This window comes from Aethalodelphis obliquidens, unplaced genomic scaffold (genome assembly GCF_003676395.1).
Source record: "Aethalodelphis obliquidens isolate GAN/ISIS:26980383/991018 unplaced genomic scaffold, ASM367639v1 scaffold4, whole genome shotgun sequence".
NCBI lineage: Eukaryota > Metazoa > Chordata > Mammalia > Artiodactyla > Delphinidae > Aethalodelphis > Aethalodelphis obliquidens.
The window spans coordinates 62,046,596-62,073,418 of NW_020837948.1; the positions used below are offsets into that span (position 1 = coordinate 62,046,596).

The 26,823-nt window shown below is 40.8% G+C and overlaps 1 protein-coding gene across 6 annotated transcripts in view; it reads left to right on the top strand.

The window, feature by feature from the left end:
• Positions 1 to 5,571: 5,571 nt before the first annotated feature.
• Positions 5,572 to 26,823, top strand: part of CCDC125 (coiled-coil domain containing 125) — a 31,619-nt gene continuing 10,367 nt past the window's right edge. Inside the window, exons 1-7 of one of the 6 annotated variants that reach the window (XM_027100930.1) lie at positions 5,572 to 5,705; positions 13,392 to 13,741; positions 16,456 to 16,517; positions 18,025 to 18,111; positions 19,063 to 19,140; positions 19,808 to 19,893; positions 23,638 to 23,720. In XM_027100930.1, coding sequence (XP_026956731.1) covers positions 13,432 to 13,741; positions 16,456 to 16,517; positions 18,025 to 18,111; positions 19,063 to 19,140; positions 19,808 to 19,893; positions 23,638 to 23,720 — 706 coding nt within the window. In that variant the 5' untranslated portion in view covers positions 5,572 to 5,705; positions 13,392 to 13,431. Of the gene's footprint in view, positions 5,706 to 5,756; positions 6,132 to 11,199; positions 11,589 to 13,391; positions 13,742 to 16,455; positions 16,518 to 18,024; positions 18,112 to 19,062; positions 19,141 to 19,807; positions 19,894 to 23,637; positions 23,721 to 26,823 lie in introns of those variants that run through there. The other 5 variants (XM_027100934.1, XM_027100929.1, XM_027100932.1 and 2 more) reach the window with 5 other exon arrangements.

The window sequence follows — 26,823 nt, forward strand, 5'->3', positions numbered from 1 at the left end:
ATATCCTTGACAACACTTGCTACTGTTCATCTAATAGCCATCCTGTAGATGTAGAGTCATATTTCATTTTAGTTTTGATTTACATTTCTCTAATGATTAATGATGTTGAGCATCTTTGCATTGTTTGAGTCCCTTATTGATGGACATTTAGGTTGTTTCCAGCTTTTTACTATTGCAAATGGTGCAAGAATAATAAGAAAGAATAGCATAGGGAACTATATTCAATATCTTGTGATGAACCATAATGGAAAAGAATACAAAAAACAATGTATATATATGTATAACTGAATCACTTTGCTGTACAGCAAAAATTAACATTGTAAATCAACTATACTTCAATAAAAAAATACAAAAAAAGAGAATAGCACATATATTACTATGTGGCAGGCACTGTTTTAAGCACATTTCAAAAAGTGAACTCTTAATTCACATGACTACTGTCTGAGGTGTAGGTATTATTATTGTCATTACAGGTGATGGAACCAAGGCACAGAAGGATTAAGTGACTTAAGATCACAGCAAAGTTATCAGAGTTTGGATTCCATCTTAGGCTCTTACCCACTGAGTTGTGCTGCCTAATGCATATGCAACTTTGCACATGAGCAGGTTTATCAAGTAAATTCCTGGAAGATAAATTGTATGCAAGTATAACATTTAAAAGGTTCATTTTAATAAAGAGATTACCTATAATGTAGACTCCATGCAAATCACTGTGGTGCAGAAGTCCTCCTAACATAAATTCTTGACCTCCAGATGATCTTTTTTTTTTTTTTTTTTAACCGGTACGCGGGCCTCTCACTGTTGTGGCCTCTCCCATTGCGGAGCACAGGCTCCGAACGCGCAGGCTCAGCGGCCATGGCTCACGGGCCCAGCCGCTCCGCGGCACGTGGGATCTTCACGGACCGGGGCACGAACCCGTGTCCCCTGCATCGGCAGGCGGACTCTCAACCACTGCGCCACCAGGGAAGCCCCAGATGATCTTAATCTAGTACACAAAGAAGATAAACACTCAAATGGACACTTTAAACAAATAGTAGATTGTGATACGTGCCCTTCTGGAGGTTCTAACATAATGAGAGAATAAAAGAAAAAAATTAAGGATGCATGACGTAGGATGCAGGTCCTTGAAGGATGGGTATGGAGAAGAAAGCTTACCCAGACTAGTAGGATACTATCACAAAGGTTTTACCAGTACTACGTGGGATCAAATCAAATATAGAATGAGGACAACTACTACTTCAGAGGACTTCTATAAGGACGAAACAAACAGTGCTTTACACATACTAAGCACCATATATGGGTTTGTTGTTATTTTTAGTAGTACTAGGCTGCTTTTTTTTTTTTTTTTTTGGCCACGTGGCTTGTGGGATCTTAGTTTCCTGACAATGGATCAAACCCACACACCCTGCAGTGGAAGCATGGAGTCCTAACCAATGGACCGCCAGGGAATTCCCACTAATGGCTGTTTTGAAAAGACAATATGCTTTTCACTACAGGGATTCACTAAATTCTCTTGCTTGTCAACTGATTGCTAATAATTATCCATCCTAACACTAACATTGGCTCATAATAATAAAGATTTTCCTTCAACAGAAAGAAAATAATGGAATCTAATACATTATGAGAATCTTAAAAATATTAATATACTTATTAATTTCAGCCCTAGGTTTTCATGTGAAACTAGTGACAATGCTTTAACATCTTATAGTTGCTTGAAAAAGGTCTTAAAAATAATCCTATTTACTGTTTGTCTCTGGTTTTATCCAAACCTACTTGTTAACTTTTTGTTTAAATAGGCTGATTTAAACCAAACTGAAGGAGATAAAAGTGTGGCAAATTTTGAATCATTTTATATTTCTTTAAATGAGACTTCTTAACGTGATTTATTCAGTTTCTCAAGAGTGTCTTAAGATAATAAGCTTTGATATGTGGATAACTAGTCATTTTTTCCCCTCATGCCCTTCTTGTTATATTTTTATTTTTGCGGGCTTTGAAATAAGGTATCGGCCGTACTTGAGCTGTATTTCTTCTGCATTCTAAGCATGTCCTACCACCAATCCCTACCAACATTTAAATTCGTGTTTATCTTTAACACAAAAGTGATAGGGGTCAAAACTGCAGAGAAATATTTATTCTTTCCTATCAACGGGGGAGAGGGCAAAGTAAAAACAAAAACAAAAAACACTGTTCTTAATAACTTTGGTTGCTGCATATGTGAAAAACAAGATCATGAAAATTATACCTGTGCTTTTACTTAAAATTTATTCCTTAATCCTTTTGATGACATAAATCCCTTTGGCAGTCCGATGTAAGCTATGAACCCACTTCCTCCAAGGAAATACAGATATACGTACTAACATAAAATGTTGCTTATATTTTTCAAAGATTCACAGGCCCCTGAAATCCATCTAGAGGTTTATTTTTTAAGGGGTTTATTTTTATGGAAGGGGAGATTAGAAAAATATAATTTGTTAAGCAAGACTAGCAAATAAAAAGCAAATTGGTCGTCCTGGAAGTCCTGTCCAGTGCATTAAGCAAGAAAATAAAAGAGCTGAAAGGAATAAATAAGCTATTCTCAATTAACATGATTATTTATGCAGAAATTCCAAAGAGAAACCACACAAAAGCTACATGAATAACTGACCTTAGCAAGGTCACAGGATACAAGACCAATACACAAAAATCAACTGCATTTCCATATAGTAGTGACAAACAACTGGAAATTAAAACAACAATACCATTTACAATAGAACCAAAAAGCATTACATACTTAGGTATAAATCTAACAAAATATGTGCAAGATCTGCATGCAGAAAATCAAATGAGAGAAATCAAAGATCCAAATGGATGGATATACCATGTTCATGAATTTCAAGACTCATAAATATTATTAACATGTCAGTTTTCTCCAAATTGATCTATAAATTCAATCCCAAGGAAAATCACAGCATACTTTTTTTTTAAACATCTTTATTGGAGTATAATTGCTCTACAATGGTGTGTTAGTTTCTGCTTTATAACAAAGTGAATCAGCTATACATATACATATATACCCATATCTCCTCCCTCTTGAGTCTCCCTCCCACTCTCCCTATCCCACCCCTCTAGGTGGACACAAAGCACCAAGCTGATCTCCCTGTGCTATGCGGCTGCTTCCCACTAGCTATTTTCCATTTGGTAGTATTAATAAGTCCATGCCACTCTCTCACTTCGTCCCAGCTTACCCTTCCCCGTCCCGGTGTCCTCAAGTCCATTCTCTACATCTGCGTCTTTATTCCTATCCTGCCCCTAGGTTCTTCAAAACCATTTTTTTTTTTTTTAGATTCCATATATATATATGTTAGCATACGGTATTTGTTTTTCTCTTTCTGACTTACTTCACTCTGTATGACAGACTCTAGGTCCATCCACCTCGCTACAAATAACTCAATTTCATTTCTTTTTATGGCTGAGTAATATTCTATCGTATATATGTGCCACATCTTCTTTATCCATTCATCTATCGATGGACACTTAGGTTCCAGCATACTCTTTTTTTTTTTTTTTTTTTTTTTTGCGGTACGCGGGCCTCTCACTGCTGTGGCCTCTCCCGTTGCGGAGCACAGGCTTCTGACGCGCAGACTCAGCGGCCGTGGCTCACGGGCCCAGCCGCTCCGCGGCATGTGGGATCTTCCCAGACCAGGGCACGAACCCGCGTCCCCTGCATCAGCAGGCGGACTCTCAACCACTGCGCCACCAGGGAAGCCCTCCGGCATACTCTTTTAAAGTAAAAATTGATAAGCTGATTCTAAAATTTATATGGAAATATATAGGAACCAGAATAACCAATGATGAAAAAGAACAAAGTTAAAAGACTTACAGTAACTGATTTAAAGATTTGCTATAAAGAGTAAAGTCAGTCAGTGTGGTATTGGTGGAAGGATGAACACATATCAGTGGAACAGAATAGAGTCCAGAAATAAACCCACGCATATAGGGGCAATTTTTGATGGAAGTGCAAAGACAAATCAATGGGGGAAATAATAATCTTTCAACAAATGATGTACCTCCATACACACAAAAATAAACCACAAACTTAACTGCATACCACAGTACTTCAAAATGTTTCATAATAAATTTTATATGCATGCAATCAAAGTTCTGCATTCTGGAGAAGTTCTGACAAAGAAAACAGTTATTTTTTAGGGGAGAGACTTGAAAAATTTTAAAGACTGCTATTTTAAATAGTTAAGTCACAGTTTTAAGTGAAGAAAAATTATTTGGGGTTTGTAAAGCTACTGAACATGCTCATCACACTAAACAAGACAGCAGGCGAACCGGCTTTAAAGTTATAAACATATTGATCTTTTATGGTAATCTAAATCCCTGAGCTTCTAGTATGCTCATAATCAGGAGAAATTAAAGCCTCAGTCCTAAGTCTCGTTTTCTTCATATCTAGGTATCTTTACTTTGGGGAAATGGATGGTTATGGATTTGCAGAAGAGGAAGATTAAGAAGCTTGTTATTGCGAGAAAACGGTTTCCTAGTGATGAAATAAAATGTATCCTTTAAGGCAGAACAAGAAAAGTTAAACATAAAATTCTCTGTGTGTCCCTCTGGGCCTCCTCCCTCCCTAATGTGCACGTGCATCTGCATTAAACATTAACCAGAGCTCCCCAAAGATACAAGCGCATGCTCCACCGTAGAGATCAATTTTTTCCCTTTCTTCTGATGCTAGCCATGTAACTTCCTAAAAGAAGCGCAGCTCTGTAGGGGGTCATGGTGCCTTGTTGCTCGCTTTCCACGTGCTTACCTGGGCTATGTATCTTTGGTGAACCTTATGTAAAATATCAGCATGTCATTTCCACGTAAGATCCTCCGTCTTGAAAACGGATATAACTGTGTCTTAGACTTCTAACAAGTGGAACAGTTCTCAGGGCTTTCTGAGGGTCTGTCTTCTGGGTTATAATCCTCAGTTTGGCCCTAATAAAATTCCCTTTTTTTCTTCTTAATGTCATTGTTAACTGAATTTTCTATGGCATTAGTTTATTTCTAATCCAGAGTAATCATTAAATCTGGTCAAGTTTTTGACCACTACAAAATTCCTTCAGTTATTTCAAGGATGTTGGGTGTTAGGGAATAATACCAAAATCATTGCACCAGGTGAAGCTAATGACCCAGCACGTTTTGGGAGGGGTTAAAGGGAGGTAGGGCCCTTCGCCGTATATTCACAGGAATGGGTGGCCCGTATAGCAGCTTTCCAGGCCCACCAGGCCCTGCCCTCTGGCTCCTTCCCACTGCCTGGCCTTTGCCCCAGCAGCTCCTCTGGCCTACAAGGCCCCTTCATTCCTTAGCTCTGAAAGCCTGCTTTTCAAGAGCCGCCGCTCCAGCTCAGCTCCATCTTTCTCTTACTCGATTCCTAGACGCTTAATATTTGAACCAGCTAATTTTACCTTCACTGACGCACGCACTGCCTCGCCCTGTTTTTCTAGGTCTCGAGCTATTATTTAAAACTCGGTTACGCACAGCTGGTCACGTTACCGGGGTCTAAGTCGGACAGAGCTACCTGCGCCGTCCCCTAACCGTGTGAGCTCCGGCTCTGGCGCAGAGCCAGGGGGCGGTGCCGGGCCCCCGGCCGCCACGCCCGCCTTTCCGGTTGGGGCCGCGCAGCGCGGTCACGTGGCTGGAGGAACGGCGGCCAGCGCAGCGTGGAGTCTCGCCCTCAGGTGAGCGCGCTCAGGGGGCGGAGGGACGGGGGCGGCGCGAGGCGGCTGGGGTCCAGCTCACTTAGACCTGCTCTCGGTTCCTCACCCGCCAAGGACAGTGGAGAGGGTCCGGGGCCAGACCCCCGGGCGGGGCTGCGCAAATTCGAGAAGCGCCGCAGGTTATGTACAAGCTGGTAAACTGGCTCCTTCTAACGCTCTTGCTAGTTGAATGTCCTCATCTTATATTGTAGAAATAAGGAATAGATTTTGAAAGACTCTTTCTACCTCTCTCATCTCCTCCTTTATTATTATTTTTTCTATATTTTTCTGCTAATTATGAGCCTTAAAACTACAGCGCAGTAAATGCAATGTGGTATCCTGAATTGGATCCTAGAACAGAAAAAGGACATCAGTAGAGAAACTGGGGAAATCCTGATAAAGTATTTGGTAAGTGCGTGTATCAATGTTAATTTCTTATTTTTGATAAATGTACTCTAATATTGCATTAGAGGAATTTGGATAGAGAGCATACAGGAGCTCACTGTACTATCTTTGCAACTTACTGTAAATCTAAAATTATTTTAACATTAAAATTTAAACAAAATCCTACAGCGGTATGCTGCAGATCACTGTTTACAGAAAGGGCTGAAGTCAGTTCCTTTTTTGCCAAGCCTGACAGGAATTACGTGTCTGTTTGATCAACTTGTTTGCTAAGGAAGTAGTTGTCTGGCTAGTGGGTGTGGATGCTTCTAGTTCAAGTTTTCTGGGCAGGAATCTGTTTTCTTTTTCAATTCCATCCATTATATGTCTCTGGAACACCTGTTATGCGCAAGTAAATGAGAGACACTCATTCCCTCCAGTAGTAGGGCCGTGTGTGATAAAAAAGCAAGTCAGGTAGGAAATACGGACTATTAGAAGGATACAACGCAGAGCTAGGAGGGCTCAGAGGTAGAAGAAAGCACATCTGGCCCAGGGGAGTCAGGAGGGCTACTGGAGGGAGTGGCTGTCATGAACTGAGGAGGGCCTGAGAGGAGAAAGCATTCTGGGTGGACAATGGCTCCGGCAGAGGCTTTAACGAGACCAGGCTGAGGGGGCCTGGGAGCAGGTACAATCCCTTTTCCACGGAAGCACAGAGCATGCCCAGGGAATACTGGCAGATGGCACAGGAAGTGAAAACTGGTTACGTTGTGGAAAACAAGGTGACACCTACTTTAATCATATATACCATGGGAGCTATGCAATGTTTTTGGGCAGGAGAGGGGCATCATTGGATCTGTGCTCGCAGATGACTGAGTTGGCAGCAATGGCTTGGAGTAGATCAGTTAGGGAAGTATTGGTTTAGCCCAGGAGAAGTAAAAGAAGTTCATCCGGGGCTGTGAAGTTGATATGCAAAGAAGGACATGGTTTGGGGAGATTTTGTGGACCTAGAGGACTTGGCAACTGAAGGCACTGAAAAGAAGAAAAAGGAAAAAGTCCCAAAGTTTTGGCCCTGGATGTTTTGGAGCGTGATTGATGGGTTTGCAGAAACAGAGGGCTCAGCAGGAGACCTGGGGTGGCAGTGGGGAGGGTAATGCATTTGTTTTTGAACAAGCTGTGTTTGAAATGCTGGCAGGATATCAAGCTGGGGATGTGTATTTTAAGAGTTTTCAGGAGTGGAAGCCAAACATATACAGAAGGGACAGGAAGAGGCAAAGGAGTCTGAGTGGGCAGGTAGGAGCCAGTCAGGGATCCCTGTGGGGTTGAGGAATGAAGGTGGGCTGGGGGACTTGGACATGGTGAGTCAGTAGCATCACAGCTTCTGCAGAAGCGCAGGAGCCTGAGGAATGAGGCTAGATCTTAGATTTAGCAATTAGGAAGATACACGTCACTTTCAGAGTTGTTTTAATGGAAGAGTAGAAGATTGTGTGCTCACGGTCTGTAGTCTGTTCATTCAGTCGCCATTCCCAAGTGGGCCAGGAGCCAGGGATATGGATTCTAGTTCTGGCCCTGCCACTGCCTGTGTAATTTTGGGCAAGTCATGTATGCTTGGGCTGGCATAAGAAGACACCCATAATAAGACCAAAAGGACCTTTTTATTTCTAGCAACACCTAATAGTCCATAGAGCCAGGGTTCCATGGGGCACACTTTGGAAAATGCTGCTATAGAGCCAGAATTTTAGAGGTCTAAAGAACAGAAGAATCTTATCCAGTCCCCTGACTTGACAAATGAAGAAACATACTCAAATTCATATTAATGAACATTGATTTCAAATATATTGATAGTGTCCAAAATACCCCTATAAAGTAGTTATGCTTAAAGCCATTTTGGAAATCCTAAAATAGGCTCTGAGAGATTAAATGACTTGTCCAGGATCACAGAGCAGCACGTGGTGGTGTGAGATTTGAACCCAGGCCTTCTGGGTCAGGGCCCTTCTCTGTCACACATCCTGCTGCCTCCTTGGTTGTCAGCCTTGAATGCATTTAAAAGCTGGTTGAATGGGGCTTCCGTGGTGGCGCAGTGGTTGAGAGTCTGCCTGCCGATGCAGGGGGCACGGGTTCGCGCCCCGGTCCAGGAAGATCCCATATGCTGCGGAGCGGCTGGGCCTGTGAGCCATGGCCGCTGAGCCTGCGGGTCCGGAGCCTGTGCTCCGCAACAGGAGAGGCCACAACAGTGAGGGACCCGTGTACCGCAAAAAAAACAAAACCAAAACTGGTTGAATGGAATGTTAGTAACTTCAACTTTTTTCCCCTTTCTTAGAAGAAATGTGTTCCAAAAGTCACGTCTTAACCACTGGACCACCAGGGAAGTCCCGACTGCATTACATATTAATATTACTATATAATTAGTATATAACAGTGGGAGAGTACACAGCCAACAATTCCCAAAGTTACATTTTAAAAAACACTAGAGCATTAGACCATGTGAAAGCTCATTTTGTTCACCTCTGAACAGTAGGAAGGTGTACCTGTGACGCCTGAATATATGTGGCACATTGAAAAATATTCTTAGCTGATCCTGTGATTGCTTACTCTTTCCTCTTATTGCTTTTTTCCTTTGCGTTGACCAATTCTGTTTTCTTCACTGTTGGCTACCAGACCCTGACCACGCCCTTCTTAACAGAGGCAGGAGGCTGCACTGGAGGTAAAATACAGCCTCTTAGAGATTAGTCTTTGATTCAGTAAGTAATATCCTATCTACCTTGACAAATAAAAATAGACAAACATTTTTTTAAAATTATTTATTTATTTATTTTGGCTGCGCCGGGTCTTAGTTGCAACATGTGGGATCTTCTTGTGGCATGAGGGCTTCTTAGTTGCGGCACGCAGACTTCTTAGTTGCAGCATGCGAACTCTTAGTTGCAGCGTATGTGCAGGATCTAGTTCCCCGACCAGGGATCGAACCCAGGCCCCCTGTATTGGGAGCACAGAGTCCTACCCACTGGACCACCAGGGAAGTCCCTAGACAAACTTATTTAGGAAATAAACTTGTAGAGGAACCAAGATGATTTCATAAAAATTTTGGGAAAAAATGAGTCCAATATACTTTGTTGAGTGTTGCCAAACTAGCTATTTTAGACTTTTACTCTCAGTTTTACTTGATATCATAAATAATAGAAACTTGGTTTACTCTGATGTTAATCTCATTGAAGTTCTCTGAAAGATAGAAAGCAGTGGCTAAGAGTCTAACAGTATCTCTGACGTGAGGGGTCTAGATTCAGAATCTGGCTCTCTCTCTTTTTAGCTATGTTATTTAACCTCTCTGTACTTCAGTGTAATTGTCTAGACTTAAACAACAATAGTATTGTCTTGTAAAGTGTTTGTGAAGATTAAATAGAATAATCTAAGTAGAGCACTTAGAATAGTGCCTCGCACACAGAAAGCAAGCAACAAGTGCTAGCTGTTATTAGATCGTGGCTTAAAGGTTGTTGCCAATTTTTAAAATTAATTAATTAATCTATTTATTTTTGGCCATGTTGGGTCTTCCTTGTTGCACTTGGGCTTTCTCTAGTTGTGGTGAGTGGGGCTGCTCTTCGTTGCAGTGCACGGGCTTCTCATTGCGGTGGCTTCTCTTGTTGCGGAGCACGGGCTCTAGGCGTGTGGGCTCAGTAGTTGTGGCTCGTGGGCTCTAGAACACAGGCTCAGTAGTTGTGGCATACGGGCTTAGTTGCTCCGCAGGATGTGGGATCTTCCCGGACCAGGACTTGAACCTGTGTCCCCTGCATTGGCAAGCGGATTCCCAACCACTGCGCCGCCAGGGAAGCCCAAGTTGTTGCCAATTTAAGGCATCCAGTTTAATCATTTTCTTTTCTAGGAGAACACAGCTGATTAACACACTTCTCGTCTTTTCCCCTAATCCAGTTAAAAGGTCTCATTTTTTTTTCTGTTTTTAAAAATACATTTTAATATATTATTGAGGTATAATTTACATATAATAAAATGTACCATTGTAAGTATATGGTTTAATGAGTTTTGACAAACCATCATTCCAGTCAACATACAAGACTTTTTCATCACCCCAGAAAAGTTCCCTCATGCCCTTTGAAGCCAACCTTCCCACCCCAGGTAACCACTGATCTGTTGTTTTGCCTGGATTTCATACAATACATGGTTCTTCTGTTAGCATAATGTAAGATTCATCCACATTATTGCATATATCAGAAATGTGTTATTTATTACTGAATATATTCTGTGTGTGGACTACCACAATTTGTCCATTTTCTTGTTGATGGACATTTGGATTGTTTTCAGTTTTTTGGCTAATTTGAATAATACTCTGAACATTCATGCACACATCTTTGTATGAACACATGTTTTCATTTCTCATGGGTAAAGCTTAAGAATGCAGTTGTTGGGTCACTTGTTTGAAAGAAACTGTCAAACTTTTTCACAGTGGTTGTACCATCTTATACTCCTGCCATCAGTGTATTTGGGTGTCCACATCCTTGGCAACACCTGGAATTGACAGTGGTACGTGGTGGAATCTCATTGTAGTTTTTTGTAATTGTAATCTATAATTCCTTGATGAATGATATCGAGCCTCTTTCCATCTATGTATCTTCTTCTTCCTTTTTTTTTTGGCTGCACTTTATGGCTGGATCTCAGTTCCCCGACCAGGGATTGAACCCGGGCACCGGCAGTGAAAGTCTGGAATCCTAACCACTAGGCCACTGGGGAACTCTCCAAGTATCTTCTTTTATAATGTATCTCTCTAAAATTTTTAAGGGCCTTTGTTTGTTTTGTTTTGTTTTTTAATTTTTTTTTTTTTTTGGTATATATATATATATATATTTTTTTTTTTCTGGTACGCGGGCCTCTCACTGCTGTGGCCTCTCCCATTGCAGAGCACAGGCTCCGGACGCGCAGGCTCAGTGGCCATGGCTCACGGGCCCAGCCGCTCTGCGGCATGTGGGATCCTCCCGGACCGGGGCACGAACCAGTGTCCCCTGCATCGGCAGGCGGACTCTCAACCACTGCGCCACCATGGAAGCCCCTGTTTTTTAATTTTTTAAGGGCCTTTGTTTTTAAACTTTGAAAGTGTATGGTACCTTGACCCTAAAAATAACAGAAACCCCTTCAAACATGATAGATTTATTTGGCATCTTTGTGTGGTTTTAAAAGTGGGAGACTAAGAGAGAGACTTAAGCAAAAATACAAGACTGAGATTTAATTATTTTTGAATGTCCTGGTAAGCAATTACTTAAACAGCAGGATATTTAGAAAGGATTTCAGATGTGTTTATTTTCCTTTTTTTAAAAAAAAAAAAATGAGTCTTGAGAAAAGGATGAAATATTTCTAAATACCTTCAGCAAAGCAGCTGTTTTGAAATGGCTGGTGGTGAAAGTCCCTCTTCACTGCCCTTGTACTGGAGGGACAAGGCTGAGCATTTCCGGTGCTCTCCAGCCAACAGGTGGACACTGTCACCAGGTAGGTGCCCACAGTGGGCTCCACAGGGGGGGGGGGGGTTGCTCAGTGATAGGCATTTCTCTGTAGGGCTTTTTTTTTTTTTTTGCTGTATGCGGGCCTCTCACTGTTGTGGCCTCTCCCGTTGCGGAGCACAGCCTCCAGACGCACAGGCTCAGCGGCCATGGCTCATGGGTCCAGCCGCTCCGTGGCATGTGGGATCTTCCCGGACTGGGGCACGAACCTGTGTCCCCTGCATCGGCAGGGGGACTCTCAACCACTGCGCCACCAGGGAAGCCCTCTGTAGGGCATTTTTATCCGGAGTTAGCCCCAGGTTATCCGGTGTGGAGCCTTACAGAGGTGGCTGTTTTGTTTTTCACCCCAGGCAAGTATTTCAGTTTATTGGTTTTATTTATTTAATTAATTGATTTATCTACCTGTCTATCTATTTATTTTGGCTGCACTTCGAGGCATGCAGGAGCTTAGTTCCCCTACCAGGAATCAAACCTGCGCCCTTTGCAGTGGAAGCACAGAGTCTTAACCACTGGACCGCCAGGGAAGTCCCTCAGTTTGTTTGTTTATTCCTTTATCCCTTTATCCACTTATTTAAAAGTACTGTTGGGCACTGATCACGTCTTAGATAACTGTGTAGGTACTGGGCATGCATTGTGATCCAAACAGACCAAAATCTCTACCCTGTGGAGCTTGCATTCCACTTCGGGCCCTCGGGAGCGAGTTTGGGCTCTGGTAGAGGAAATGTCCAGGTCGCACTACCTTTTGAGAAGCGTAGCAGGCAGGCCAGAGCCACCTTCTGCTTCCCTAGGCTCCCAAGTGTACTGCTTTCCCCCTTTGAATGGTGTGCTTTGAAAAATGAGTAAAATATAGAGGGGTATGTTAGAAGGTCATAAATGCCAAGAAGAAAAGTCAAGCAGAGAAGTGGGATGGTGAAGAGGAGTTGGCAGTTTTAGATGGGGTGTCAGGAAAGGCCACGCTGAGAAGGTGACGCTGCAGGAAAGACCCAAGGAGGTGAGGAACCAGCTGTGCATCTGGCTGGGGGAAGAATGTTCCAGGCAGAGGGAACTCGAAGCTCTGGGGCAGGAATGCCTGGCTCGGTCAGTAATACCAGGGAGGCTGGGGAGGCCAGGGTGAGGGTACGGGGCAGAGGTGAGCTTGGGGCCCCTCGCCATTGGAAGGGCTTTGACTTTTACTCTGTGCTGAGAAACACTGGAGGGTTTTGAACACAGGTGTGGCATGGTTAGAGAAAGAGAGGGACGATGGGGGGGACCTTCTTCCCTCCATCTGTCACTGTCCCAACAAAACCTCTCCTAATCGTATCTGCACAGAAATAGAAAATGAACCAAAGTAGAGCCGTAGGAGAGAGCGTAAGGGCCCTGAGCACCTGAAGTAGAAAAAGCGTTGTGAGGAACAGAGGCAAGATGGTCTTAGTCATTGGAAGCTGGGTTTTCAGAGACTCTTCTGAATTTTATACAGCTCTTCGGCTTGTGAAAACTGATCCCTTTCCTTTGTAAGCTTGTTTGTCAGGGGCGTTCTTTTTCCTTGGCAAAGCCTGATCTGCTTTATCCTGATCAGTAGATTATTGGATTCAGTAAAAGTCTTTCCTGTTTCCTTGGAAATAAGGAGTCAGATCTTTTCTTAACCGAAAAGTCCTGAAATGTCAAACCGCTTCAGTTGGATTGCAAGGGGCATCTGTGTGCTTGTGCATTGCTGGCTGTGCCTGCAAAATACAGGAAGGAACTTTTCTTCCCTGGCAAACCCAACCTGGATTATACTGACGGCTTTTTAACTCCTGTTTTCTCTTAACTGCAGATAACGTGTTTATCCCTACGGTAAAGGCGGCACGTGGCTGATGAGCAGGGAGGCGAGGCCGCCGAGTGAGGCAGAGGGGCAGGCCTGGGAAGCAGAGGACGATGACATGGCAGAAGGCGATTTAGGGTATGGCCTCAGAAGAAGGCCCGGCGGCATTTATGAAGTGCAAGTTTCACATGTATTTACATCTAGAAAAAGATCAGATGGAAAGGCCTTTAGTCCTCCCCCGTTTTCAAGAAATGGGGAAGAAAGAAACAGTGCCGTTTTTCAGTATTCCAAGCATAAGAGCTTGCATGATACATACCCGGAAGGACCCCAGATTCCCTGTCACGGCCGACAAAGTAGCACTGGTAAGAATGCCCAGCATCTTCTTTCTCCTTCTCTTTTCTGCCCTGTGGATTTTACCAATGCTCTCCGCCTCCCAACACATGAAGATGGGTCACCATCGTGGATTTTAGAAATTTATCTTCATTCACCTCTAGAGGTTGATTGGTGATGGTAAAAGTGATGTTTCTGTCTGCACGTATTATACAAATTGTGAAGTACAGTAATTATTCTGCATCAATACATATGTTAGTTATATCAATAAGTAATTACTTACCTTGCTTTTCTTATGAAGTAGTGGTATACTTCATTTGTTCTTTTTTTGTCTTATTCAACAAACATTTATTGGGTACCTGTTAAGTGCCCAGCACAGTACCAGACTCTGGGAATAACATCAGTAAATAAAATAGTCAAAGGCTCTAATGTCATGGAGTTCACATTCTGGTAGAGCAGACAGAAAATAAACCTGCAAATCAACAGCTATGTAACATCAGGCAGTGATACGTGAAAAGACAGTGAGTGAGTGGAGGGGCTAGGGCGCTGCTGTTTGAGGCACAGGACAAGAGAGGTGACATTGGGCTTCCCTGGTGGTGCAGTGGTTGAGAGTCCCCCTGCCGATGCAGGGGACGCGGGTTCGTGCTCCGATCCAGGAAGATCCCACATGCCACGGAGCGGCTGGGCCCGTGAGCCATGGCCGCTGAGCCTGCGCGCCCGGAGCCTGTGCTCCGCAATGGGAGAGGCCACAACAGTGAGAGGCCCGCATACCACAAAAGGAGAGGTCACATTGGAGCACTGCAAGCCTGATGCTCATCTGGGGAAGGAGTGTTACAGGCAGAACACACAGGCTTCAGGTTATTTTAGGGATGTCATAAAATTCTCAAAACAAAATTAATTTATCATAAGTAAAAATAAATTGTGCTGTACACTAAGGAGAGAATAAAATTCAGAATCACATTGTGATAGAATGTTACAACTGCGAAGTGACCCGGAACTGGTGGATGAGTCCCAGCCTGCACTGAGGTACAGCTCTGGTGTGGCTGAATCTTTTGTAATCCACATTGTAAAACTTCCCCACCAAAGTGGAACAAACACAATTAGAACAACATGAAAATAATTTAAGAAACATTTCAGATTTACGAAAACATGGTGCAGCTGGGGATCGATCTCTGTCCTTCAAAATCCTTCTTGAAATTAGGATGGGATTATTTATATATTTTTCTTCCAAGTCCTTATCATGCATAGAGGATGGATACTGTTTTGCAAGCAAAATGTTGAAAATTGAACATTATGCTAAGATGCCTTTACAAAAATGTGAGGAAACTACTGGGATATAAACAAGAAGTAATAGTAATGGTATGAGCTCCTATATTTTTTGAGTTATTGACTTTTGTCTTTTTATCAAAGTTGACTTGATCCTAGGTGAGAATATTGTGTTAGTTTCCTCTTGCAAATAGGAAGTTTCCAAACTACCAGAAATTTAATGGTTTAAAACAACATAAATTTTATTCTCTTACAGTTCTGTAGGTCAAAAATCCAAAACAGGTTTCACTGGACTAAAATCACGGTGTTGGCATGGCTGCCTCCCTTCTGGAGGCTCTAGGGGAGAACCCGCTCCCTTGTCTTTTCCACCTTCTAGAGGCTGCCTTCCCTGGCCATGGTACCCTTCCTCCGTCTTCACAGCCACTTCTCCCGCTGCCTCATGCTGATACTGACTCCCCTGCCTCTTTCTTTCATTTATAAGGACCTGGGTAATCCAGAATAATCTTCTATCTCCAAATATTTAATCACACCTGCAAAATCCTTTTTGCTAGGTATTCACAGGTGCTGGGATTAAGATGTGGACATCTTTGGGGGCCATTATTCTGCCTACCACAGGTGTTAATAGAATAGAACTTGTCATTGTCAACCCAGTGTTACTTTTTAAAAATTTTATTTTTTTATTTTTGGCCACACCATGCTGCATGCAGGATCTTAGTTCCCCGACCAGGGATTGAACCCATGCCCCCTGCACTGGACCGCCAGGGAAGTTCCCCAATGTCACTTTTGTCCCTCATTGGAACTCTGAATTATCAGAGTAAAAACATGACTTAGGTTTTCCCTTGGTTACTGTCATGTTGATGAAAGTTCAGAATAGCAAAGAAAAGAATTGTTTTGAGAAATTTTTAATGTCCTTCAAAATATTCTTTCTAAATTTTTTTGCTTCTTTTTACTTCCTGTTCTCTTGCTATAATTTATCACTTCAATGTTTTTCTATTGCCAGTGAAACTGCAATGTAAATGAAGTTCCTGGGAAGCCCAGATTAATGTCTCAGTTGATCGATCCCATTAAGGAGAGAATAATTGAAGTTACTGGAGACTTCTAGTGATTCTCCTTGGAAAGAAATTAAATTCAGGTTATTTCTTAGATATTCATATCACGATACTGATCAGGCTTAAGCCAAACACCAAAATTTATTTACTTTACTCACCAACATTCATTAATACTGTGTTTGGATATAGTAAGTAACCAATTCGTTAACAACAGTTTTATTTTAGAGTCCTTTTTTTTAAGAGTCTTTCGATTCAAAAGTATGTGTCTTTTCATTTGTGGAATGTTCTAAGCTGTCTGTTTTTATCGTCATTTGGTTTATTACAGTTATTTTCTCGTTTCAATTTAGGGAAAGGCTGTATTTGATATTTTGTAAACAAATGTCCCGTATTTAACTAGCTAAAGACAATATTTAATTTTTTTTTCCCTCTAGTAGATTCTAATTCAGAGTTGTCAAATGTGGAATTAAGGCAACGTCTTCAGGAAACTTTAGAGGTAGGTCCTCTGGCTAACATACAAATTCTCATGTGAATAAAGTCCACTGATAGATATTTTGTGTATTACTAACATGGTATGGAAGTCAACTGTTGGCTTTCCAGAGATTCTCGGGCCACACTGTCAAGCTCATAGCTTCCAACTGGCCTCCGCATCTCAGTGGCTTCGTCGCCTCATCTCTCCGAAAGGCCGTTCATATAAACATGCCCTCCTGTTCTCCTTTCCAACGTATTTCTCTAATCTCCTCCTGGAGAAAATAATCACTCCCTTCCATCTGTCTTCCCAGTATGTGTGACTTGAAATAACCTGACTTAATTGAACCTCTTTGAAGTCAGAGGACTAGAAAGTACCCCAGCGGGTCTGAGGAGACCATCCATCTTGCTGGGAGTTGGAGTTTCTATGAGGGTGCTTGTCCTTTCAGGAACAGAAAGCCCGTCTTCGAGTGCATTTGTTTTTTTTGTTTGTCTTTTTGGGTTTTGTTTTGGCCGTAGCATGTGGGATGTTAGTTTCCCGACCAGAGGTCGAACCTCAGGCCCCCTGCAGTGGACACATGGGGTCTTAACTGCTGGACCTCCAGGGAACTCCCTTACTGTGCCTTTGTATCTCTTCTGGTGACCGCTACTCTACTGGTTTCCTAGGGCTGCCCTGACAAACGGGTGTCTTAAAAGAGCAGATCGCGGCTTCCCTGGTGGCGCAGTGGTTGAGAGTCTGCCTGCCGATGCAGGGGACATGGGTTCGTGCCCCGGTCCGGGAAGATCCCACATGCCGCGGAGCGGCTGGGCCTGTGAGCCATGGCCACTGAGCCTGCGCGACTGGAGCCTCTGCTCTGCAACGGGAGAGGCCACAACAGTGAGAGGCCCTCGTACCGCAAAAAAAAAAAAAGAGCAGATCGACTCTCTCTCAGCTATGGCGGCTAGAGGTCTGAAATCAGGATGTGGGTGGGCCGTGTTCCCTCTGAAGGGTCTAGAGGAGAATCCTTTACCACCTCCTAGCTTCTGGCGGTTGCCGCCAACAACCTTTGGCTTGCGTCACACCAGTCATTGGATTGAGGCCTACTGTAATCTAGTATGACATTAATTACATCTGCAAAGACCCTATTTCCAAATAAGGTCGAATTTATGGTACCAGGGGTTAGGACTTGAGCATATCTTTTGGGATGGGGGGCACGGTTCTACCTATAATAGCTACTGTAGCCTGTGTAGCAGATCATGTTCTTATTTTATGTGGTCTAAAGCTTTTCCTCCAAATTATTAACTGTGTGTGTGGCCTAGATGGGTAAAAGCAAAAGATTTGGGCTTTTAGTCATAACTGGCACCTGACAGCGAGCATCTCAGTTTTAGCCTCTCTGGTCCACTTATAAAGCCTGGAGGAATTTCCAACCTCATTTTGTAAGGTCAGAGCACTTTGAGTCAAAGTGAATGTTGAGCTTAAATGTAGACTGTCTAAATTGATCATTTGGGGTTGCATATCTCACAGATAGGAAGACTAATTGTATTTTTCTCCTCAGGAGGTAGAAATTTTGAAAACTGAACTTGAGGCATCTCAAAGACATCTTGAAGGTAAAGAGGAAGCATTGAGAATTCTTCAAAGCAATGTAAGAAGTTACTTTTACACTTTCATCAGGTACACATTCCAATGATAGGTAGTATGGTTTTATCTTTTATTTTTTAATTTAATTTTATTTTTATATTTTTGGCCATGCTGCACAGCTTGCCGGATCTCAGTTCCCCAACCAGGGATTGAACCCGGGCCATGGCAGTAAAAGTGCCGAATCCTGAACACTAGACCACCAGGGAACTCCCTGGTTATAGCTTTTAAAATAAAAGCATCAGTGTTTAATATAGTTTTTTTTTTTTGAGCTATAGATTTTTAAAACAGCTTTATTAAGATATAACTTAACGTCATGAATTTCACTTGTTTTAAGCAATTTATTTTTACTAAACTTAGAATTGTGTAACTATCATCACAACTTAATTTAGAACATTTCCATCACCCCAAAAAAGGAACCTCTTACCCATTAGCAGTTATTCCCATTCCCATCCCCAGCCACCACTAATCTACTTTCTGCTTTATAGCTTTGCCTTTTCTATTTCATAAATAGAACCATACAGTATCTATCTAGATTCTTTTGCCTCTTGATTCTTACAGTTAGCGTATTTTGAAGGTTCATGCATGTTGTAGCATGTGTCAGTGCTTTCTTCCTTTTTTATTGCCAGATAATATTCCATTATATAGATATGCCACATTTTGTTTATCCATTTACCAGTTGATAGGTATTTTGGGCTATTATGAATAATGCTGCTATGAATGTTCATGTACATGTCCTTGTGTGCGAAATCCATTCATTCATTCTCACGTTCATTGGGAAAGAACCAAACCAAGATCTTCTGACTTTTGAACTATCAAACTCTATACAAAAGGTCTCTGTGGGAATCTCATCTCAAGGTACTTTTCTACTGTCTTAAAATAAAAATGTGAACTTCACCTTGCATATAAGGATGATTGGAAATTTAATTTATACTGTTACAATCTTTATTTTTCTTAGGCAATATTTGGCAAAGCCACAAGTCATACCCAGGCAGTGCTTCAAAAAACTGTGGAACAAAAGAGATCCTTGGAGAAGGTATTTGACCACATATAGCGTATAGTGTAGACTTGTTCAATTCAATAAGCTTTCAAATAGAATTCCCTTAAAAATCACCGTACCAGTGGATATGTCATTTGTGCATACCCTCTGCTAGGTGTACTTCAACTTCATACTGTCGCTTCCCTTTTGGAGCTTATAATCCAAAACAGATTGTCACATGGGCTAAGCCTGCCAAATCGACACTTCCTGTTTTTCTTCTTTTCCTATTTTTCTTCTCCTGCTTGCCCTGCAGAGCCTGCCTCTTTCTGATCATCTCATCTTCACTAAAAAGGTAGTTAAGAATCACCCTAGATGGTCATCTTCCTATTCCTGTTTTACTCTCCCTTGGTGGGAGTGTCCTGGGCTCAGACTTCCAGGAGTATATGTTGGGGTCTGCATGGGTTGGGGACAATGAGAAATCTAGGTTCAGGGCAACAAATTTGAAATGTTCCCTATAATAAGTAAGTTTCAGCAAAGCTTTTTGAGTGCTAAAGAGGCGTGTCATATGTGTTTATAAACATCATAGACTCTTTTTGAGTAGTAATTAGTTTTTTGTCTTTAACCTATTTCTGTGAAGTGACTAAATGATTTATTTCAGATATTCAAAAGTCATGAAATGATTTATTTGTAGTAATTTCCTTGAAAGTGCTATTTTTTTCTATAGGAAATAAATGCCTTGCAGTGGGAAATAGAATTTGATCGCAATAGATTTAAAAATATAGAGGAATCTTGGATCCAAAGATATGACAGGTTTGTATATTATTATTCCATAATTTTTCTTTGGAAATTTTTAAACTGTGTATAATTCAAATGTAGCTTAGGCTTTCTTCTTTTTTGAGCACACTAAGTATAAAATTCAGGGAATTCCCTGGTTGTCCAGTGGTTAGGACTTGGTGCTTTCATTGCCATGGCCTGGGTTCAATCCCTGGTCGGGGAACTAAGATACTGCAAGCCACGTGGCACAGCCAAAAAAAAATAAAATAAAATAAGATTCATATTGCTTACCCACTTACCAGTTCCATATTTTACTGTTACTGTTAATTTTCTTTCTTTAAAAACTAGTATAAACTGTATATTAAAATACAGTTTAAGAGCCATGTTTCCCAAGTTATTTTAGCCTTGCACTGTTTTTTCAAAGTCTTTTGAGCAACTCTTGTATTAGTGTGAATTTATTTAATAACTTTGACCTTATGAATATGCTATAATTTAATCACTGAGAAATTGATTTGGTATCTGGGGTTATAGATGGCTTTAGTACCTAATTTTAAGATTTATTACTTCTTAACTCTTAATTTGAGATAATTGAAGACTTACAGAACAGTTGTAAGAATAGAACAACTCCTATATATCTTTCACCGAGATTCTCCAAATTTTAACTCTTTATCACATTTACTTTATCATTCTTTTTTCCTTTCTTTCGCTCTCTTTGTAGTTAAATACATAAATATAGAGGTAATATTTTCTGAACCATTGTGCATATATAGGGTCCCGTTACTCTAAATACTTCAGTTTGTATTTTTTTTAAAAAGGGACGTTCTCGTTTATAACATAATATAGTTATAAAAATCAAGACCTTAACCCAATACTATTATTTAATGTGCCAGCTATATTACCAATTATCTTAATAATGTTATATTATTCTTTATATTACCAACTATCTTAATAATGTTCTTAGAGCAAAAGAGAAAAAACAATTTCCCCTGTTCAGGACCAGTCCAGAACCACATGTTGCATTTGGTTGTCATGTCTAAATTTTAGTCTCCTTTAATCTGAAACAGTTCTTCAGTGTTTATCTTTTATAACCTTTACATTATTTTGAGGCGGACAGGCCCATTATTTTATAGAATATCCTACAATGAGGGTATCTGATGCTTCTGGCTTGAATTGGGTTGTGCATTTTGGGCAATATTACCACTGAAGCAGTGTATTCTTAGTCCATCACATCAGGAGGCATGTGGTGCTGATTTGTCCTATTCCTAGGATGTGAATCTTGATCACTCGGTTAAGGTATGGCGTCTGCCCTCATTCTCCACTATTAAGTCACTGTTTTTCCCCTTGTAATTAATAAGCATCTTGTGGAGAGATACTTGAAAATTATGTAACTATACCGTGACTCAGCAGACTTTTCACCCCCTCGTTTTTGTATCCACTGATATTCTACCTGAAGCAATTATTACTACAATGTTGCCAAATGGTAATTTTCTAATTCCCTTCTTCCTTCTACATTTGTATGTTGGCATTTTACTGTAAAAAAGAGTTTTTCCTTCTCATTTGTTTGTTTATACCAATACGGATTCAAGGATTCTTGCATTATTCAGTGGGTTAAAAGCTATTACTACCATAATTTCTTTTGATGCTTAAAATTTTCCAGCTTCGGTCAGTGGGAGCCCCATCAGGCACAGGTGTTCCTGTGACTTTTTGACGTTTATTTTTCTCTGAGCACTTTCTTGCTTCCTGGTACAAGATATTCTAGGCCAGTATGCCTACAATATTAGGTATCTCTTCAAGGAGCAGCAGTTCCTTTTAATGGGGAATGGTGTTTAGAAATCAAGATCTGAGTGCCAGGTGTGCTCATTACTACTGAGGATTCACTGCATGAAGTTCCTCTCAGAGGACAGAGCTGGAAAATACACAGATGCAGACACACATATATATACATCTATCTATCTGTCTTTCTGTGTCATTGATTTATCATCTATCTACCTGTCTCTTTATCATTTATGTATGTATGTATCTGTCACGTTTCAATGAGATCATACTCATATCTCCAATTGCAGACCACCACCACAGGGTTCATCTTAGCTTTGCCCCTCTCTGCATTTGTAAGTCCCACAAGGAGACACCTGGCTCCAGTTACCCTGTATGTTTACTTATTTGTTCCATCACAGACTATACAGAAAGTAACTTTAGAATTGCTAATACATACCATTGTAAAATCAGACCCATTAACTAGAGTTCCATATTTGTTTACAGTTTTGTTTTTAGCCTGAATTAAATTTAGCCTGAATTGTAATTAAAAACGGTCACCAGATCATCTGGTCTAATTTATAACTTTAAATAAAATACCTACCAAGACATGATATTCCTAGGGAATATTACATGCTGTGCTTGGGACAGGCCTCGTATCATTAAAACGGTGGTCACGAAGTTAAAGTTTCTCAATTAAAAGTGAAATATGGTTCACATCACAAGAAAAAAAAAATTCTGTATCCATGTATGTGACACATGTTGACTGTATTGTGGTGAACATTTTGTGATGTGTACAGGTGTTGAGTCATTGTGTTGTACACCTGAACTAATGTAATATGTCAGTTATATCTAAAAAACAAAAAATGTAAATCTAAGACATTCCCTTTCCATGAATTACCTACAAATTAATAAAACCTGAAATCAGTTTCTCAAGCAATGTCTATAGCCCTTGAGGAATAAAGCACCTTTTTTTTTTCCCTTTATAAATTTATTTATTTATTTACTTATTTTTGGCTGTGTTGGGTCTTCATTGCTGTGTGCAGGCCTTCTCTAGTTGCTGAGAGTGGGGACTATTCGTTGTGGTGCATGGGCTTCTCACTGCAGTGGCTTTTCTTGTTGCGGAGCATGGGCTCTAGGTGTGCGGGCTTCAGTAGTTGTGGCACGTGGGCTCACTAGTTGTGGCACGTGGACTCAGTAGCTGTGGCTTGTGGGCTTAGTTGCTCTGCGGCATGTGAGATCTTCCCGGACCAGGGCTCGAACCCATGTCCCCTGCATTGGCAGGCGGATTCTTAACCACTGCACCACCAGGGAAGTCCCGATGGTGGGCAATTTAGGAACTCTCGTAAGTAATTCCAATTTTCATTCAATAGGTAAAGCTCCCTATGTATCTTTTTCTTAAATTGAGGTATGATTGACATATAACAGTGTATTAGTTTCAGATGTACAATATAATGATTTGATATTTGTATATGTTGCAAAATGATCATCACAATAAATCTAGTTAATATTCATTGATGTACATCATTACAGTTTTTTTCTTATGTTGAGAACTTTTAAGGTCTACTCTCTTAGGAGCTTTCAAATACTGTACAATAATTGTTAGCTACAGGCTTCATGCTGTACATTGCATCCCCAGGACTTATTTATTTTACAACTGGAAGTTTGTACCTCCCTATGTATCTTTTTATGCAAATTTTGGAAGGTGACCTAAGCATGTAGTTGGTGTTCAAATGGTTATTAACTTGATTGAAACTTTAGTAAAGAGAATGAATGTTCAAAATAGATGACTTAGAGGTATTTCTGGTTCTCATACTTTCTCAGCTAAGTATACAGAAGGGTTAAGAGTAAGTTCAAAGTCTAACCACACTCCTTTAAATTTTTATTTTATTACATATATAAATTCTAGACTGTTTTGATGTAAGAAAAATTATATTAGAGTTTTCATGTTCTAATTATGGGATTAAATATTCTCATTCACCTACAAAGTATTAATGTTTTAGTTACTTGGAGGGTACTTTTTTCCAGGCTAAATTGTGAAAATGCAGTCCTCAAAGAAACTTTGAAACTGAAAACAGAAGAAATTAAAATGCTCAAGTCTGAAAATACAAGTAAGTAGAGTGGTATTTTGATAATTCTTTAAAAATACTATGTTAAAAGATCAGTTTTATATAGAATGTCCTATGTTAAGAACAAAATATCAATAGACAAAGTGCTAATATTTTGAAGTAACATATTTTCAGGATAAAAGAGAAGAAATGCATCAGTTAGGTTTTTTTTTTAACATCTTTATTGGAGTATACTTGCTTTACAATGTTGTGTTCGTTTCTGCTGTATAACAAAGTGAATCAGCTACATGTATACATATATCCCCCTATCCTCTCCCTCTTGCATCTCCCTCCCACCCTCCTTATCCCACCTCTCTAGGTGGTTGCAAAGCACCGAGCTGATCTCCCTGTGCTATGCAGCTGCTTCCCACTAGCTATGTTTTACATTTGGTAGTGTATATATGTCAGTGTTACTCTCTACTTCGTCCCAGCTTACCATTCCTACTCCCCGTGTCCTCTAGTCCCTTCTTTACGTCTGTGTCCTGTCCTGCCCCTAGGTTCATCAGAACTATTTTTTTTTTTTAGATTCCATATATATGTGTTAGCATATGGTATATGTTTTTCTCTTTCTGACTTACTTCACTCTGTATGACAGACCCTAGGTCCATCCACCTCACTACAAATAACTCAGTTTCATTTCTTTTTATGGCTGAGTAATATTCCATTGTATATATGTGCCATATCTTTATCCATTCATCTGTCGATGGACACTTAGGTTGCTTCCATGTCCTGGCTGTTGTAAATAGAGCTGCAATGAACATTGTGGTACATGACTCTTTTTGAATTATGGTTTTCTCAGGGTATATGCCCAGTAGTGGGATTGCTGGGTCATCTGGTAGTTCTACTTTTAGTTTTTTAAGGAACCTCCATACTGTTCTCCATAGTGGCTGTATCAATTTACATTCCCACCAGCAGAGCAAGAGGGTTCCCTTTTCTCTACACCCTCTTCAGCATTTATTGTTTGTAGATTTTTTGATGATTCTGACTGGTGTGAGGTGATACCTCATTGTAGTTTTGACTTGGATTTCTCTAATGATTAGTGATGTTGAGCATCCTTTCATGTGTTTGTTGGCAATCTGTATATCTTCTTTGGAGAAATGTCTATCTAGGTCTTCTGCCCATTTTTGGATTCTTTTTTGAATTTAATTAATTAATTAATTTGGCTGCGTTGCGTCTTCGTTGCAGTGCGCGAGCTTCTCACTTGCAGTGGCTTCTCCTGTTGCGGAGCACGGGCTCTAGGCGCCTGGGCTTCAGTAGTTGTGGCGTGTGGGCTCAGTAGTTGTGGCTTATGGGCTCTAGAGCACAGGCTCAGTAGTTGTGGTGCACGGGCTTAGTTGCTCCATGGCATGTGGGATCTTCCCGGCCCAGGGATCAAACCCGTGTCCTCTGCATTGGCAGGCGGATTCTTAACCACTGTGTTACCAGGGAAGTCCAGGTTGTTTGTTTTTTTGATATTGAGTTGCATGAGCTGCTTGTATATTCTTTGGAGATTAATCCTTTGTCAGTTGCTTTGTTTTTAAATATTTTCTCCCATTCTGAGGGTTGCCTTTTTGTCTTGTTTGTGGTTTCCTTTGCTGTGCAAAAGCTTTTAAGTTTCATTAGGTCCCATTTGTTTATTTTGTTTTTGTGGTACGCAGGCCTCTCACTGTTGTGGCCTCTCCTGTTGCAGAGCACAGGCTCCGGACGCGCAGGCTCAGCGGCCATGGCTCACGGGCCCAGCCGCTCTGCGGCATGTGGGATCTTCCCGGACCCCGGCACGAACCCGTGTCCCCTGCATCAGCAGGCGGACTCTCAACCACTGCGCCACCAGAGAAGTCCCCATTTGTTTATTTTTATTTCCATTTTTCTAGGAGGTGGGTCAAAAAGGATCTTGCTGTGATTTATGTCAATGTCAGAGCGTTCTGCCTGTTTTCCTCTAAGAGTTTTATAGTGTCTGGCCTTACATTTAGGTCTTTAATCCATTTTGAGTTTATTTTTGTGTATGGTTTTAGGAAGTGTTCTAATTTCATCCTTTTACATGTACCTGTCCAGTTTTCCCAACACCACTTATTGAAGAGGCTGTCTTTTCTCCATTGTATACTCTTGCCTCCTTATCAAAGATAAGGTGACCATAGGTGCATGGGTTTATCTCTGGGCTTTCTCTCTTGTTCCATTGATCTCTATTTCTGTTTTTGTGCTAATACCATACTGTCTTGATTACTGTAGCTTTGTAGTATAGTCTGAAGTCAGGGAGCCTAATTCCCCCAGCTCTGTTTTTGTTTCTCAAGATTGCTTTGGCTACTTGGGGTCTTTTGTGTTTCCATACAAATTCTGCAATTTTTTGTTCTAGTTCTGTGAAAAATGCCATTGTTAGTTTGTTAGGGATTGCATTGAATCTGTAGAGTGCTTTGGGTAGTATAGTCATTTTCACAATGTTGATTCTTCCAATCCAAGAACATGGTATATATCTCTGCATCTGTTTGTATCATGTTTAATTTCTTTCATCAGTGTCTTATAGTTTTCTGCATACAGGTCTTTTTTCTCCTTAGGTAGGTTTATTCCTGGGTATTTTATTCTTTTTGTTGCAGTGGTAAATGGGAGTTATTCCTTAATTTCCCTTTCAGATTTTTCATCATTAGTGTATAGGAATGCAAGAGGTTTCTGTGCATTAATTTTGTATCCTGCTACTCTACCAATTCATTGATTAGCTCTAGTAGTTTTCTGGTAGCACCTTTAGGATTCTCTATGTATAGTATCATGTCATCTGCAAACAGTGACAGCTTTACTTCTTCTTTTCTGATTTGGATTCCTTTTATTTCTTTTTCTTCTCTGATTGCTGTGGCTAAAACTTCCAAAACGATGTTGAATGATAGTGGTGAGAGTGGAGAACCTTGTCTTGTTCCTGATCTTAGAGGAAATGGTTTCAGTTTTTCACCATTGAGAACGATGTTGTCTGTGGGTTTGATCAGTTAGGTTTTCGAATTAGAAAAAAATTTGAGGTGAAATTCACCTAACTTAAACCATTTAAAAGTGAACAATTCATAACGCTTATAAACATCTAGTTCTAAAACGTTTCCATGACTACAAAATAAAACCTTATACCCATCAAGCAATTTCTCCTGATTCT